This window comes from Crocuta crocuta, unplaced genomic scaffold (assembly GCF_008692635.1).
Source record: "Crocuta crocuta isolate KB4526 unplaced genomic scaffold, BGI_CrCroc_1.0 scaffold87, whole genome shotgun sequence".
NCBI classification, from domain to species: Eukaryota; Metazoa; Chordata; class Mammalia; order Carnivora; family Hyaenidae; genus Crocuta; species Crocuta crocuta.
Window position 1 is genome coordinate 827,822 of NW_027532166.1, and position 17,953 is coordinate 845,774.

The following is a 17,953-nucleotide window of genomic DNA, read 5'->3' on the forward strand; positions in this document are numbered from 1 at the left end:
GAGCCACCCAGATGGCCCTCAAATTTTTAAATAATTTTAATATTCAAGAAATAAATTATGTAAAACAAACTATACAAATGGGCAATACGCATGACATCACTCATAACCTGTTGGGGTGAGCCTGAGGCTAAATCTGGCCCAAGTGTCAGCACACAAGACACTGTTGGGGAGGGAGATTTACACATGTCCCTTTAACTTTGGGCATGCCTCTGCTGAGACAGGCCAGACACACGAGGCAGGAGTCAACACCAGTCACCAAGGGAAATGGCCCACCACAGCTCTGAATGAGGGTCATGTCCAAGGAGAAGTCAACTGACCTTTCTCAAAGGGCGTGTACTCCACCTGGTAGGTCCCGTCGGCATTGTCTGTGACGAAGCACTCGGTAGAGGCCCCTGAGGGGTTGGCAATGTGGGTCTTGATGTGGTCGCCCCCAACCTGTGTCAGGGGCCGTGAGTCGACCGTGAAGTCGGTGGTGGCCTCACGAAACACGTCTGCAGAGCAATCACACAGATAAGAACGTCACCAATACCTGGGGCCTGGGACAAAACCCATTGCCAAGGTTCTCGGCACTTCAGGTGTTAGGTCTAATTTCAGTGACCGCAGACAACTGCTTTCTTTGACTCTCAAAATCGAGAGTATTAATGACCGCCTCCCCCCGCCACCACTCTGCAAAACCTGCTTCTTCCAGGGTAGCCCATGGAAGCCCCTTGTGATAATACAACCACTGGCACACTTTTTGGACAAAGGTGGGGTTCAGGGACAGGTTAAAGGGAAACGACAGATCTGCTCTGCAGCAAGCGTGGTATTAGCATCACATTTTATGGTATTAGCATCACATGTTAAACCTTTTCAATTAAGTGCCAAAAGTGAAAGATCCTGAATTACCACATAAAAATCACGATTTCTAACTCTGCCGAAAAATAGGGAAATCTGCAGGCAGCGCTGGGCCCTGTTCCCCACAGAGAAGCAACGCGAGGGTTAAGCAGCAGAAATGCCGTGTGCTCACCCCTGTGCTGTGGTCCTTCTCCTCCAGATGCGGAGAGCACAGGTGCGTGTTTCCTTACACCTCACCTGGCCCCAACAGGCATATGGGTTCACAGCTCCGCTCTGAGTTTCTGGGGACCCCTAAGTCCCCCCCACCCCCCGCACAGTTATTTTGCAGTTCCACTCTCTTTATGAAACCTACCTTTTCCTTCTATTCCTGGCCCAAAGACTTTGACCCTGCTGGTGTCCACGGCGGGCTCCACCTTGACCCTGGCGGGGAAGTGGGGCACGAGCTCACCGCCATACTTCATGGTCAGCGTGTACATGCCGGCGGTCAGGGGCACGTAGGTCACTGCGTAGGTACCGTCTTTGTTGTTTTCAATACAGACTTCGGCTTTCGCTCCCGTGTCTGACACAGCTTCCAGACCCAGGGCCCCCGGCCCCGCTTCCGAACAGTCAACACTAAGCAGCCCAGCTTCGCCCACTTTGCCGTGCTGGAGACCTGGCCCCGAAGCCACGACTTTAGAGGGGTCGAAAGGCATTTCAATGTCAGCTTTGAAGGGAGAACCAGGTATGTGGACTTCTTCAAAGAGAATGTTGACAAAGTACTCCCCGGGCTTGGTGGGCAGGTAGGAGACCGAGCATGTGCCATCACCATTGTCAGAGCATTCAATTTTGGCCTCGCATGGACCTTCCACGGTGAGGCCCAAACCTCCGGTGCCTGCTCCTTTGGTGTCAATGGTGAACTCTGCGGGCTTGCCCACGAGACCACCTTCAAGGCCAGGACCATGGGCCTTCACCTATTTGAACAGAAAATAAAAGTCAAACCTGCCTGGGGCGCCTGGGTGGCTCAGTCAGTTAAGCATCTGACTTTGGCTCAGGTCATGATCTCATGGTTCGTGGGTTTGAGCCCCGCATCGGGCTTTGTGCTGACAGCTAGCTTGGAGCCTGGAGGTTGCTTTGGACTCTGTGTCTCCCTCTTTCTCTGACTCTCCTCTGCTCACACTGTCTCTTTCTCTCTCTCAGAAATAAATAAAACATTAAAAAATTAAAAAAAAAAAGTCAACCCTGCCTGACGCTGGAGTGCGTCTGCTCAGCCAGCACACCTCACACCCTGGCCTGCAATCAGCACTGAGCTGCCCCTCAGCTGAGTGGCCCTTCTCCCTGGGGCTAACTAGTGTCAGACAGACGCCTGAGTCAGAGCCACGGTGCAATCAGGCTGCCAAAGGGAGACACGGCTGTGAGCTCAGTCAACACTGACAGCCACAGCACGAGGCGTGGCCCTCTGAAGCTTTGCACGTGACTTCCGCTCCTGCTGTGCCCAGCATTCCCGGACTGCAGGGCTGGAGGAGGACACGAACAAACACACGCGGGGCCGAACGCTTGTAGCAGGGTTTCGTGGGCCTCCCTGTTGCTTGGATGGCTACCCCTCCCTCAACAAACTCCACACAATAAAAAACTGCAGTGGTGGATACCTGTCCTTCTACATTTGTCCAAATCCATAGAATGTAGATCACCAGGAGGGAACCCTCGTGCCAACTACGGATTTGGGGTGAACAGGGTGTCAGTGCAGATCCATCAGTTAGAACAAACGGAGCACTCTGCTGGGGACAGTGATAACGGGGAGGCTGTGCACATGCAGGCACAGGAAGTATCAGGGAAATCTCTGTACCTTCCTTGCAATTCTACTATGAACCAAAAACTGCTCTAAAAACTAATACCTAATAAAAAATTTTCTTATTTATTAAAAAATTATTTTAAATGTTTATTATTGAGAGAGAGAGAGAATGCAAGTGGGAGAGGAGCAGAGAGAGGAGGAGAGAGAATCCCAAGCAGGCTCTGTGTTATCAGCGCAGAGCCCGACACAGGGCTTGATCCCACAAACCATGAGATCATGACCTGAGATCAAGAGTCAGCCTAACCGACTGAGCCCCATTCATATATTTTTATATTGCATTATACAGCTTCTGCGGGGTGAGTCCACTCGGCGTGCTGGATGCTGGCCTCCACCCGCACCCATACAAGCTCACCCATTATTATGCTGGCAAATGAAGGGGTAGAACCCAGGGATGAGGAAGCCCTCACCCAAGCCTCACCACCAGAGAGAGAGAGAGAGAAGACGAGCAGTGGGAAGGATGGCAAGCTGCCCAGGGGACCCCTCAAGGCTGAACTATAGGACAGAAAACTTCAGTCAGTCATCGACAACCGATTTTCATCAGAAAATGATTCTCTAAAGGTGTTTGCCAAGCAGGATCAGTAAAGGACCACGGCATTATATTTGACAACAGGAGACACATCCTGGTACAAAAACATAAGCTGACCTTGGTGGGATCTGGTGGCAGTGAGGCCTCCACCGTGTAGGGGCTCCCAGGCACGGGGTGTCCATCGTAGGTGACGTCGACAGCGTAGAGCCCCTCCTCCCGAGGGATGAACTTGGCTGTGTTACTCTCCCGGCCCGGCCCGGGCACCACCATACATGGCACGACCTTCCTCGAGGGGCTCAGTATGGTCACATCCAGCTTCCCCTGGCCTCCGGCCCCCTTTGTGTCAATGGCGAACTCCTGACCCTTCCCGACTTCGACTCCTGGAAGAGGAGAATACGCCAAAGTGATGAGCTGGCCCTTCTCAGCAGCAAAAACTGAGAGCAAACAAATGACAGTCCCTCCAACATGAGGTGTTATCTCAGCCCATGCAATAAGCCGTGGCTGATAGAGAGGACAAGAAACAAGACTGAGTAGGGATAATCAGCATTTACCTGGATAACAACCAGGACAAATACAATTATTAATTAATGATAACGATGACGGCTGACACGCTCTGAATGCACTTTACACCCAGGCATGAAGAGGGCACATCATCTCCTTTCATTTTTACCACAATCCCATGGGGTATTTATTTGTCACCGATGGTTTTAGAAGATGGGGAAACTGAGGCTCAGAGAGGTTAGGGAATGTGTCCAGGGTGACACTCAGCAGACCAGAAAGGGGGGACTCAAACATAAATTTGCCTGACCCCACAATCTGTTCTGCTGACGAGTAAATTAAAATCTGACACTGTCCTCTACGTACTTTCGGTGTTAACTTTATATGAAAACATTCCCATAGGCCAATGTTTTATTTACTAACTCTTGGCAGCAGATTTCATCCTACGGCCAACAAGGCAAAAGTCACAGAGCTGGCCGGCGCAGGGGCACTGAGGCGAGTCTGAGGAAGCGACTCTCTGTACTTGCTGATATCTGAAAGGTCTCCGCAAAGCAGGGCCACAGAAAACCCATGTGCTGCATTTGACAAAAACAGGGAAAGGACTTTGAACCCAAAGGAAAGCACTGGGAGCACAGGGGCCCCACCGGAAGCCGGGGAATTCCTGCCTCTGGGGCAGTTCAGGGCCTGCAGAACACAACCAAGGAGGCCTCAGAGCGCCACGGCCCAAAGGCTTTTCCTAATTACCGTGGTGCTTTGCCTGGTCTGGGACTGAAGCACTAGGAGTCTTAGAGAAAGCAGCAGTGAGGAGACACATGAAAAGGACTGGACAGTGACTGTTCCTATGTCCTCCAGGGACAAAGCCAGCATCCAGTTCTTGCTGCAGAGACCCCAGAGCTGGGAGGTGGCTCGTGCATTTGGGTCACTGATCAGTAAAGGCGCTCATCAATGGTCCACTGAGACCAAAGAGGCCTGCCCTGGGGGGGTATGCACTGAGCTCCGTGTGACCCTGAAATCAGGTGAGTGTGGGCCACCGAGGTGTGGCCAGGTTGCAGCCGCATGACTGCTCATGCCAACCCAAGGGGACATAGGTGTGCGTGTTCTCCAGGATGCAGTGCTGATGGCAAAAGGCAGGCTGAAGGCACACGGAAGCAGCAGGATAACTTTAATGCAAAATAAACACTGCCAATGTTTTCTGCGGGCACATGTGCACGTACAGATGCAGAGAGAAGGTCTGGAAGGATAAAAACTGAACTGAAAACTCTGGACAGCCCTAGGGAGAAAAAAAAAGGTAACAGAGTGGAGCTTACTCTCAACTGTGATGCTTTTTAGATGAAAGTGGATTTATGCATTACTTGTGTAAAAAAAATAATTTTATGATTACGTGTTGAACTTCTGAAGGGGAGTGATAACCACATCAGTGTTCACATTATACTACTGTCTTTACTTTTGTATGTTTGGAATTTTCCCTAATAAAATAAATGGAAATATTTTAAAATAAATGAAATGAGCTTGTATAGATAAGATACCTAGCAAGTTAAAGGAATATCGGGATGGGGCTGGAGGGATGCATCATAGTTGTGGTTTCTGAGCTCCAGGGAACTGACTTTTACGCTAGACTGTCTACGCTCATGTGGATTCCGCGGCCAGGGACGGCTAGCACAGTAGAAACTCACCAGGAAGCAATGTGTTCCAACTCCTCTTTGTAATGAAAACATCCCACCGCAGAGGCCAGCAGTTACAGAGGCCTGACTATGTGCCAGCCCTGAATTTTGAGCTCATTTAACTTTCAAAATATTCCTGTGAATGTCAGTGTCCTTGACCACCCATCCCCCACTCTAAGAATGAGAAGATGGAGGCTTGATGCGGTTAAGCACAGGCAGGGTCACAGAGCCATCCCACCGCATGGCCCCAATCTGCACCCAAGTCTGTCCCACTGCAATGTCTCTTAAGGCAGAATACGCTTCACTGAAAACTATCCTTTGAAGGGAATGTAAGTGGCAGTCCGGATTGGTGGTCTTCAGTGCCCCCTGCCTCCATCCACACTTACTGTTTTCCAGGCCGTTAATTTTTATCTTGCTCAGATCCAGTGGGGCAGCCACGCTCACGGCGAAAGGGCTTTTAGGGATGGGGTCGCCACCATAGGTAACCAGAACCTGCATGTTGCCCTGGAACGAGAGGAAACAGAGTGCACCTTTGGGCACCAACATCTAACTTGTTGTTTAACAACAACAGATCTTTCATTCTTTCAGAGGCAAAGGACACTTGACTCCAGCAGATTTAGAAACATCACAGATACACAGGCACCTGGGTGGCTCAGTAGGTTAAGAGTCTGACTCTTGGTTTCAGCTCAGGTCATGATCTCATGGTTCATGAGTTCGAGCCCTGCATCAGTCCCTGTGCTGACAGCACAAAGCCTGCTTAGGATTCTCTCTCTCCCTCTCTCTCTCTGCCCCTCCCCCCTCTCACGTTCTCTTTCTCTCTCCTCTCTTAAAAATAAATCAATAGACTTAAGAAAGAAAAAGAAACAGCACAGATATATTTCTCTAAGCTTCCAGCTCCATGGCAAGAAGAAGCGAGAAAGATAAAATCAGAGGAGCTTCTAACAGAGACAACTTAATAAGCATACTGTGCTCTGTGCTTTTAAGCATTTCCTTGACTCAATCTCCAAACAGTCCAAAGGGGTGGTTTTCCACTGTCATCTCTATTTTTCCAGGAAAGGAAACTACAGCTCCAGAGGTAGAGTCACATGCCCCCAAATCACACGCTTGGTAAGTGTGAGAGTCGGACCTCACACCCACAGTGTCCAGACCAGTGTCCCAGCTGCGCTGCCACACTACCTCCTAGCCAGCACACACCCAACCGTGGCCATGGCGAGAGCTGCTGGGCATGGGGGCCTCAAACTGAACAAAATCAGATTTTTCCACTTCCTGGAAATCCATTTCAGGCCACCAGACCCAAAAGGGATTTGCAGACTGGAGCTGTTCTAGGACCACCGTGCAGTCTCGAAACTCCGTCTATGTCAAGGAAAGAAAGAAAAGTCTCAAGTGTGGAGGCGACCACATCTGTGGGCTCGGCGGGCCCTATGCTAGCAGGCCAGGGGCATGGGAGCGCAGTACGACCACATGTGCCACGGATGTTCTCCTCCGGCCAGGCCTGGNCCAATGCTCCATGAAAGCCCACAGCTGTCTCAGTAGATTAAGATCTCCCTCACCTCAAACATCCAGGCATAACATACAAGGACGTGAAGGGAATCTGGGGGGCTTACCAGAATTCGGGCTCTGCTGAAAGCGGTCACTGATCAAGTGTTAAAAGGGTGTAGCTTTGGGTCAATATATATTTTCTCACATTGCTTATAATAACAGAAAAGAGGGAAGAAGCCAAGAATGAAATGGGTTGCCATTAATGAAGGAGGGAGGATTGATTCTCCCGGATTTATTAGCGCTGCACACACACCAACTGGCCCCCTGTCCCAAGAGTGTAACATTTCATGGCAAATGTACACAGGTCACATCCAACAGAGCTGAGCACAAGCCCAGGGGCAGGAAATGTCTCCTCTCTGTTAAGGGGAAGGCAGGGAGTATTACTTCAGCCACCATGGCAATTTCATCATGCCAGCTCTTCCCAACTTCAATTCGCCCACAAGCCCCTAAATCCTTGAGGGCTAGGCCTCATAGTTAACCAAGGGTCATGGAAAAACCTTCTTCCCCACCAGCCCCTCTAAGTCTCTCAGTGCATCTCTAGCGCACCACAGGAGGAGGGAAATTCCTCTTTCAATTTAGTCTACGCATCCCATGAAAGAAAGTGTGTTCAGCGGCACCTGGGTGGCTCAGTTGGTTGAGTGTCCAACTTTAGCCCAGGTCACGATCTCACGGCTCGTGAGTTCAAGCCCTGCATGGGGCTCACTGCTGTCAGTGCAGAGCCTGCTTTGGATTCTCTGCCCTCTCTCTCTGCCCCTCCCCCACTTGCATACTCTCTCTCAAAAATGAGTAAACATTAAAAAAAAAAAAAAAGGTGTGTTCTCATTACCAGTCATAAAAAAAAAAACAAAAACTCAGGAAATTAACTTTACCTCAAATAATCTAACAAGAGGGAGGAAGAAATCTGAAGAGATTTACACTTGCAAGGGCCTGTAGCATTTTAAGGTTTCCTGTGAGGCCTGGCCAAGGAACGGACTGTGCTTTTCCCTCAGAGAGTGATGTCAGGAATGTTTGAGCAGTGACCACTGGTGCATTTTACAAAGACCTTGCTGACTGCAGGTCAGTTTTATTCTTTCCCCTGTGTGCCTCTGAGACCTTAATCCTACCCTGCACAGCACACGAACCTAAGACTCCGGCTTGAGAGCTCAGGTGAGGACAGGACCAAGTGAGCTCCCCACAGCTCCCTCCTCCAGAGACCTCCAGAGCAGGTAGGGCCTGTCATCCTGTGAGGCTCAGTGAACTCACAGGGTCTCCTCAGGGTACCCACAGTAAGTACGTGGAGGTTCTCATTCCCAGTGGCTTCTGGTCTACAAGGTCTAGGAGCCATTGCCATCAGCTTCTCAAAGCGCTTCCTCTGTGGGAGGGAGTATGGGTGAGGCACTGAAGGCCCTGAGGCCAAGCCACCCAAAAGCATAGAAGGCAGACTCCTCGGGAGAATACAGTATTGTGTCATCTCCCTTCTGTGAAATCAAGCCTTTGTCTGACCTTTGGAAGATCCTCAAGCCCCAGTCCAACAATGACACTCCACCAAGGAGAAAGTAGCTCTGACCACGGCCTTCTGACAAGACCATGCCTGGTCCACTGCAGGGGACAGCAGCAGCCCGCAGGTGCTGGGGAGCAGGGAGCCAGCCATCAGGCGGGGCCACAGCTCCTCACACAGCACAGCCTGCATTCTGAGGGCGACACGCTCACCCTGGGCCAGGACCCACCGCTGTCTCTCCACACACACCAAACAACTACACTTCTGGAAAGTTCCTTCCTGTTAGTCCCTAAAAACCACCATGAGAAGGTGGACCTGTGGGCATCAGTCTTCAAAGTGTGCTCCCTGCCTCCATGTTGGGCACGGCCCTCTGGGCTCACCCAGGCCTCTTAACCACATCCAAGGGCACAGCTCAAAAGGCAAGCTTATTTAGCCCAATCTGGAGCTGTACGCTGCTCTTCAGAAAAGAGAGATCAAAGGCGAATGAGGATGCTTGGCCCCACTCTCGTAGAAGGTTCATATGTTGTCTCTGCTTGTGAGGAGAGGCTCTACTTGGGGCATTCACGCTTTAAGCCATAAATCCATGTGGAGAACCTAGAGCACCAGGCTCTGTGCTCAAGACTGGGGGTGCAAAGATATATATGACACACACATATATGACATAATATCCCATCCTTGGGAAATTTACAGACCAAGAGAAGAAATCCAATCTGTTTTCTTTGCCACAGAGAAATATGCGGAACTGCAAGTTACCTAAATAGTGGAACACAAACCTTGCCCTAAGCACCAAACCAGAAGGACCAGAGAAGAGCCACGTGAGCCATTCACAGCGGAGGCAGCCAGGCTCCTTGGACACGGGATAGGCAGCATCTGAACAAACAGCTCCAAATGGCCACGGAGCCTACCGACACCCCTCAAACCTGCTGTCATCCCAAGAACTGGATGAATTTGACCTTAGGGTGACTTTGAAGTAAGAAGTCTCCCACTCTAGCCTCCACCCCTGTCCCAACTGGCAGCTGGGTCATTTAGGGCAACAGGTTCTGAAGCCCTTTCTGGGGGTGCAGGTCAAAACCTGACTCTGTCTTAATGTCTGCAACTTACTTTGTCGTGGCTGAGCCAAAACCCAGAAAGGTTTATACATATAGGATAAAGCAGGAGTCTCAGAATGTTTTTAGAAGAGTCTAACTAAGACCTTGTGACCTTGATCAGTGTGTGTGGCCATGCGTTCTGGTACCTTCTCCTAAGGAATGTGGAGAATTGGCAACAAGGATGATGTCAAGCCGGTGCTCCCAATGGTGAGGCTCCCAGGAGCCCTCTGAAGCGTCAGCAGGAAGATAATTACCCATTAAGCACTGAACAGCCCGCTGAGTAAAGGGTATTCTACCTAAAAAGCATTAATTTTACCACCACTAATAATGAACCCCTCATTAAGGTACAAAACAAAAACCATAGGAAGAAGCACATCTGGAGATAAGAGGCCACATCTGTACTGCAGCACATGAGAAGCTGCCCCAGAGGACCCCACCCACTGCCAGGGATGCTCTCCAGAGTAAAGATTCCATCTCCTAGGAGGTGTAGCCCCAGAGCAAGGGGACACCTACGTCACCCCCCAATCCTCACCGTACCCCTCATTCCTTCCCTCAAGACTTTGGGCATCTCCTCCCTGAAAGGGCCAAGCAGCAGTGATGCTTCTCAGGTGGCGTTTCTGCAGAAAGCATCACCCCTGTTTTCCTGCCAAGGGCACCTCACACAGGGGACTGTTTTCCTCGGGAAAGAAGAAATCTGAGAAGTTTGAATGACCGTGTCGAACACTATGCATAAGTAACAAAATCCAGGCTTTTCTTGAGGGTTATCTGTTGTTCCTCAGACCCCAGAGGTATGGCCAGGAGGCGAAATTTTGAACAAATTAACATGAGTTCATATGCAGACAGAGTGTTTTCTTGGTGCTTCTTGCCTAGAATAATCAGAGCCAAGTGGCCTGGATGGTCAGCTCCTGTCTGTGTTCCTGAATTTTGTCAAAGGGAACAATCTGGGGCCCTAAATATACTATTTCAGGGCTGAGGAACTAAAGGCTGAATTCTCTTTGAGAGAGACCCACGACACCACCTTGTAAAAGGGCCAGTGAGGAAAAACAAAGTCATGGCCATTCCTCCCCCTGTAAGTAATTAAGAAAAGACTAAATGAAAGGCAGCTGGTAAGGATGAGCGATGTGTGTGAAATAAGAGGGAGATACTAGGTGCTGAATTCCAAGAGCTCACAGTTTCTCTGCTAAAACCCAAAATGGAGGTGGGAGACTGGGATGGGGAGATACGGGCTAGCTTCCAGCTTGTTCTTAGGGAAACCTTCAGGCCCTCCTCACAGAACCAACCAGGCCTTTGGCCAGAACCTCCCAGAGAGGCTCAGAATGACAGGCGTGAGAAGCCGTTGCCCACAGAGGAGTACTAACTACGACAGAGCACAGACCACAGCCTTGGCATCCAAAGCACCCAGAACAGCACTGAGAGGGAAGGGGCCTGCGTGGGGGGCAGGGAAGAGCCCTACCTGCTGGGTGGGTGTGTATTTGACGGTGTGGGAGTAGTCGTAATTGTCGATGATGTCCAAGTCCTTCACGGCGTCTCCGGGCAGGGGGCTGCTGAACTGCACGTTCAGTGGGGCCTTTCCAGCCCCTTTGGTATAGACAGTGAAGTGGGTCGGTTTCCCATTTTCCACACCTGGAAGGATACAGTGTGAAGTGAGGAGACAGGCCTGGTTGAATGGGTTTCACTTTTACGACCAGTCTGACGGGTTCCTCAGCACCGGCTCTACCAAGGCTGTCAGCGACAGGGGCTGGTGCTCGGCCACTGCCAGCAACTCGGGCAGGAGTACTGCTCCGACAGATGCCTGCCTTTGGTGGAGATGAGTCCCTCGAGGTCCCTGGGCCAAACAAGTCCGTTGCACTGGCCTGTAGGAGGCCTCCAGGAGCCATCTTACCTGCTTTGCTGAGCCCTGGGCCTTCTGCCTTCACTTTGCTGGCATCATGGGAAGGGTCAACTTTCACTCTGAAAGGGCTGGCGGGGATTTCCTGTAGGGAAGACACTGTCTCAGCAGGAAAGCCCCGGAAGCGGCCGCCAGAGCTTAGCCTTCTGCCCAACATGAAGGGGGAGGCCTCTGTGACTCTGGGGGACGGTGGCGAGCAAAGGTCTGTCACCATGGGCCAAGCCTTCTAATCGAGCCCCAGGTAGAGGCTAACGGGGGGTCACTTACGAATGCCTGGAACCCTACATCGCAGGCTTTGACCTGCTTACTGCACAGCTAAGGGATGGTTTCCCACAAATGAATCCAAAACTCTGAGCCCTTAACAGCAAAGGTTGAGTACTTAGGATGCAAGAAATACTACCAAGAATAAAACCCAAAACAACAATAACATATGAGGTCAGGGGGACGGAAATGTCCTCCAGGTACAGCTCAGAGCTAAGGACACTTCTAGAAGTTCATTACATTCCAGTCAAAAACCTGATGAATGTTTCTAACAGACCAGCCTCCTTCCTGAGCCCTGCTGTAACCACTGAATGCACTGTGCCGCACTTTGGTTAGAAAGGAATAAAAACTTAGTCCTGGGGGTTGTTTTTTTTCCCTCCTTCATGGTTTTAAGGAACCAGACAGGAACTATTGAGCAGAATTCTCAAGATAATGCCCTATTGCTAAAAGCCTCCCCTCAAAACAAAAAGGAAATATGCACACAGGTGACCAGAAAGAACCCAGGCCCAAACACACACCTGAGATGCAAAGAGAACTTTGATAGTGTATCGCCCAGCGGCGGGAGGCACATATTTCACCGTAAACGTGTCGTTGGCATTGTGAATAATGTCAAAGTCCACATCTTCCTCATCCTCACTTAACACCCGGGCATCACATTTAATGCCAACGCTGACATCACCTGGAACAGACCAGCTTATGAGCGCAACGGCTTACAAGAAACAGCATGTCCCACACAATCACTTGCAGCTCAGCTCACCTAACGCCCCAGAAAATCAATTGGAAAGCTTCCAGTAACAAGCCTGACAAAGGGATGGTGCTAAGTCAGGGATTTGGAGACGGGATGGAAGATTAGCAAAAATATGACCAAGGAACTGACACAGTGGCTCATTAGGCAAACAATTACCTATTCAGGTGAACTATTTCTTGGCTCAAAGTTCACTGCCTTTCAAACATTATGAAAAGAATGATCTTCCTCAAGAAGCAACAATGATGCACTGGGGGAAGCCCCCTCTCACCTTCCCCAGCCTCGGTACAGTCCACTGTGAAATGAGTAGGCTCATTTGCCTTCAGTCCACTTCGCTCCACACCTGGCCCGAACACCTTGACCTTCTGGGGATGACTACCCTGCCCGATATTGACCTAAAGAGAACACGGAAGAAAGTTATAACCAAGTTTTCCTCCACGTGGATCCAGTGAAACATTGTTAGTTAATACTGTTAGAAAGGATAGATCTCCTTGGCCATCAGGCATGCAGCCCAGACCTGCCACAGGACTTGGCTTTTTCATACAATGGCCAGGATTCTGCCTCACAACCTACCCTGTAGGGGCTGTGTGGGATGTTCACACCTCCCCAGACCACAGCGATGGTATGCTTGATGGCCTTAACCGGGGTGTACGAGCAGGCATATGTGCCGTCCATTCTGCTCTTCATCTGGATGTCAATGGGCTGGCCTTCCCCATCCTGCAAAAGAGCAGAGGCTAAGAACAGAAACTGGACCCTCACATTGTCTTCCTCAAACAGGGCCAAAATAGCTTCCAGAAACAATCAAGTCACTACCCAATCAAGTCATGGAACAACTATGATATACCACATTCTCACAATGCAGTCACCATAAGTGGTGACATAAATACTGCCTGCTTTTATTTGATTTTAGTAAGAGCAAAATGGCCCCAAAACAAGCCGTTGGCCACGCTATACTTCTTAATTTTAATTCCTGCATTTAAATCCTTGGGCCAAATTCAATTAAGTTAGATAAATATATTTAATAAATTCTTGTTTACAAACCTCCCATCATGGACTAGGTAGCTTCAGCCACACTGAAGGACATTTACTGGGAAATCTGAAATCAAGCCTTGTTTCCAAAGAATACAAATCCCGAAGATGAGAAAAGCACCTTGCTTTACATATTAGAATGTCATTTATCTCTTACATAACCCCATGAGATAAATATTCGCATTATTCCCACGGTGTGGATGAGTGAACGGAGGGTCAGATGAACTGAGCAACTTGCCACTATGGTGACAGATCTTGTCACCTGACAGTTACCTGCACAGGTAGCCCCTGGAAACTCACCTGAGCAAATATCTTTAAGGGAGCTTTTCCGGCATCCTTAGGATCCACGGTGAACTCCGCCAGGTTGTTGACAATGCACCCCGATTTCTCCAAACCTGGCCCGTATGCTTGGACCTGGGGCAAAGGCCAATAATAATTCTCCTTCTTTGCCATGCCCCAACAACACTCCTATATAATGACCAGTGACCACCAGGGAATGAGTCAAGAACAGAACACCCCATGTCTGGCTTTACAGAACTTACGTAACAGGATGATTGGTTAGGGAAGGAAAATGCTCCAGCCGGATCTAACTCAAAAATTACAAATAGTATCATTAACTTGCCAAGTGGAAGAAAATTTTCAAACATCAGGCCCCAAACTAGCCTGGGGCTCCTTGCCTTATTCTGAGCTGACACAGAGAACTTCTAGTGACCAGGACATGGACCTCCAGCCACGCTTAGTTTCAGTGTTCTCACTCTGAAGGGGGCTCAGAACCTTCACCACAGACATTCCAAAAGTTTATAGCTCCCAGGGAGCAAAAGACTAGCAACTGGCCAAAGAGGGATAGCAGCCAGTCCAGACCGACATCAGCCTACAAGGAGCTGCCCAGGTGGGCCACAGCATCACACGTGGCGTGGACGTACCCTCCTAGTGCCAGGCAGCCTCAGACTCGATGCTTATCAGCCTCCTAAGAGTTTGACAGAACCTCTTAGAAACACTGCTCCACTTTAAGAGAAGGGAGCTGGGGAGAAAAAAAACACCTTTAACTTATCAAGAGCAGCTTCCACAGCCCCCTGGATGGGCCAGCCACTGGGCTAAGGGCTGTCTTTATGCATGTTAGCTCTCTGAATCATCCCAGAAATCCTAGGAAGCAGATACTACTATCATTCCCATTTTATAGAGAAAGGATAAAGAGTCAGAGAGGTAAGTGACTTGCCCAGCATTAAGAAGGTACTAAGTGGGGGTGCCTGGGTGGCTTAGTCGGTTAAGCGTCCGACTTTCGCTTAGGTCATGATCTCGTGGTTCGTGGGTTCGAGCCCCGCGTCGGGCTCTGTGCGGACTGCCAGCTCAGAGCCTGGAGCCTATTTCAGAGTCTGTGTCTCCCTCTCTCTCTGACCCTCCCCTGCTCACGCTCTCTCTCTCTCTCTCTCTCTCTCCTAGAAATAAATAAAAAATATTTGGAAAAAAAAGAAGGTACTAAGTGGTGGGGTGCCTGGGTGGCTCAGTCAGTTAAGCGGCCAACTTTGGCACAGGTCATGATCTCGTGGTTCGTGAGTTCAAGCCCCACATTGGGCTCTGGGCTGACAGCTCAGACCTTGGAGCCTGCTTCAGACTCTGTGGTTCCCTCTCTCTCTGCCCTCCCCTGCTCATGCTCTGTCTGTCTTTCAAAAATAAATAAATGTTTAAAAAAATTAAAAATAAAATGAGTATTTTTTAAATTAAAAAAAAAAAAAGGAAGAAAGAAAGTACTAAGTGGTATTGCCAGGGTCCCACCTCAGACTAGTGTCCTTCCAAAGTTCTCAATGGCTCCTCTCTGCCATCCCTCAACATGCAGCCTAAGGTGACTCTCTGGGTACCACAGAGAGGGCCAGGAGCCAAGAAGAGAGTATGGAAACATAACAGACAGACTCACCAGATCTGGGTTGTAGTCTCCTGCAGCCGGGTGGATGAAGGCCATGTACGGGCTGTCCTTGATGTCTTCATCATCACACATGATGTGAACAGCATATTCGCCAGGCTCCTTGGGCCAGTACTTGACATCACATGAGCCATCATTCTGGTCGTCATACTCAATCTTCGCCTGGGAGGGGCCTTCAATGGCAAACCCTGGGGGACAGGGTGAGAAGGACCCCTGGTTACATGGAGGAAAGAACCTACTCTATGTTATTACCAACTCACTCCCTCAAACCCAAGCATCAGTCAGATGACTGCAATCTGTTTGTGTCCCTTTCCCACAAGACCAAGCTTACTGATTCTCCACTAGAGGCGGAGGGGCTGGATTTTATACTATGCTTCTTGTTTTTCTTTTTTTTTTAACATCATCTAATAAGGAAAGTCAACCAAAACCTTAAACCAATGCCCACCCTTCGCCCCACCAAATCCTCTTCCGGGTTTTCTTCTGAAGGAAATAATCAAGGATATGTGTAAACAGAGGTACAAAGTGTATGTTCTCAGCATTGTTTCTATCAGAAAACCATGGAAATAGCTGGAAAGCCTAATGGTAGAAATATCCATGCAATGGAATGCCAAAGAAGCCATGAAAAATCAAGACATAGCCTATTATTTATCTGAGGCACAAGATATAAAGATTAGTCCTAGATATTTTTTGTGGCATATCAATATTTAGGTGTGCATGTACAGAAAAACATCTGGAAGGATATGCCAAAAGGTTTAATATACCAAAACACTCATTATCTCTCTAGAAGGAAACACTAAAGGTGATTTCTTATTTTTCCTGGCTTGCTTATTTTTACTACCTAAAACAGACACTCACCAAACTATAGCCAGTAGGCCAAACTGACCCACTACCTCTTTTTATAAATAAGGTTTTGCTGGAACACAACCACATTCCTTCAATTCTATATTTTCTGTGGCTGCTTTTGTGCTACAATGGCAGACATAAACAGCTCCGGCAGGAAGAATACGGCCCACAATACTAAAATATCTGCTATCTGGTTCTTTATAGAGGTTTACTGACCACTGAGCTAAAGTGACCCTATTTACATCAGATGTGTATTTAAAATTGGGGCACCTGGGTGGCTCAGTCAGTTGAGCATCTGACGCTTGACTTTGGCTCAGGTCATGATACCATGGTTCATGGGTTTGAGCCCCACATCCGACTCTGCGCTGACAGTGTGGAGCCTGCTTGGGATACTCTATCTCCTTCTCTCTCTGCCTCTCTCAAAATAAATAAATAAACTAAAAAAATAATAATAATAAAACAAATAAAATATACTGTTATGCTCCAAAGAATATTTCCCAAATTTCGAATTTCAGCAAAATTCATTCATTCATCTAAACTAAGAATTCAGGCAAGAATTATTGTGGAGCGCGTGTTATGTTCCAAGCGCTGTTTCAAGCACAACATCCGTAGAAAAATCTCTGTCCTTGAGGTCTGGCTGATGAATGAATGAAGAGGCAAAGGGCAACTTGAAGGGCAAGAGGAAAATGAAAATTCCAATCCCACAGTCGTATCCAGATTTGGCTGTTGATGGTCAGGAGGCGAGGGGGCTAAGGGTCGTGAGGCTTGGAGGAAGCCTCAATTCTCAGCCTGACACTGGGACCAAGCCTCATGTAATCTCAGCTTTCCAGAAGCCACTGGCCAGCTGTTTCCACCTACCCAGAGACCCCACTTCAGAGCCAATGGACTCTACCACGAAGTCTGCTGACCGCCCGACAATCCCACCATGGAGGCCAGGGCCCCATGCACGAACTTTCTGCATGCCTGCTTCGGGGCCAACTTGAACCTCAAAAGGGCTAGGAGAAAAGGAACAGAAAAAGCATTAAAGAAGAGCAAAGAAGGGACTAAAAACAGCCATAAGGTATTTACACATATTTTTTCCACACCTTTTACCTACAGTCCCAATGTCTAGCCAAGCCCTTCCTCCACACAGATGCCCCCACAGTCATTGTTATGTCAACAATATAAAGGACTGCGGCTGCCTCTGGGCACTCAGGTGGCCACTGGGTGGGCACTCAAGACACACTGCCTTACATAATCCTTCTGATCATTCCCCCTTGAGTGTAGACTTCACCAGACTGTGAGCTCTGGATGGTAAGAGAGAGCATACTTTTCTAGATCTTGCTTATGTTATAAGAAGAAAACCAGGTTGAATAGGTTGAATGGGCTTTATCTCCTATGTGAATGAATGTGCTTTAACTTTGGTATGGGAGAGTAAAAAAAAAAGAAAGTTTGCTTAGAGGGGTGCCTGGCTGGCTCTGCCAGTAGAACACGGGGCTCATTCGAGCCCCATGTTGGGTGTAGAGATTGTGTAAATAAATAAACTTTAAAAAAAAATCTTAAAAAAAAAAGTTTGCTTGGATTCTCAGAACCCTGTAATGCCCAGATATTTCTCAAGGTAAATGGAATTTATTCAGAGTTTAAAGTTGCCCCCAGGAAAGCTGGAAAACACATGAACGGGGGAGGGTAGCTGTGATGCCCACCAGACAAAGCTGGAAACCGCGTCCCTTGGTTCCTGGCTGCACTCACGTAGAGAATTTTAATGTAAACCATGGCAGGCTTTACCCTCATGGCATTCCCGAACAGAGGCACACATTGAAAGAAACAGAATCTTAGTTT

At 48.9% G+C, this 17,953-nt stretch overlaps 1 protein-coding gene across 2 annotated transcripts in view; it reads right to left on the minus strand.

Annotated features, from left to right (window-relative positions):
• The window catches only part of FLNB (filamin B), a 142,650-nt gene that overhangs the window by 44,204 nt on the left and 80,493 nt on the right, over positions 1-17,953 (minus strand). For both annotated transcript variants that reach the window (XM_077776687.1, XM_077776686.1), the window contains exons 11-22: positions 16,994-17,130; positions 15,287-15,480; positions 13,675-13,788; positions 12,919-13,062; positions 12,617-12,740; positions 12,119-12,279; positions 11,334-11,424; positions 10,905-11,074; positions 5,734-5,851; positions 3,306-3,568; positions 1,187-1,784; positions 318-491 (exon numbers count right to left, since the gene is read on the minus strand). In XM_077776687.1, coding sequence (XP_077632813.1) covers positions 318-491; positions 1,187-1,784; positions 3,306-3,568; positions 5,734-5,851; positions 10,905-11,074; positions 11,334-11,424; positions 12,119-12,279; positions 12,617-12,740; positions 12,919-13,062; positions 13,675-13,788; positions 15,287-15,480; positions 16,994-17,130 — 2,288 coding nt within the window. The remainder of the gene's footprint in view (positions 1-317; positions 492-1,186; positions 1,785-3,305; positions 3,569-5,733; positions 5,852-10,904; positions 11,075-11,333; positions 11,425-12,118; positions 12,280-12,616; positions 12,741-12,918; positions 13,063-13,674; positions 13,789-15,286; positions 15,481-16,993; positions 17,131-17,953) is intronic.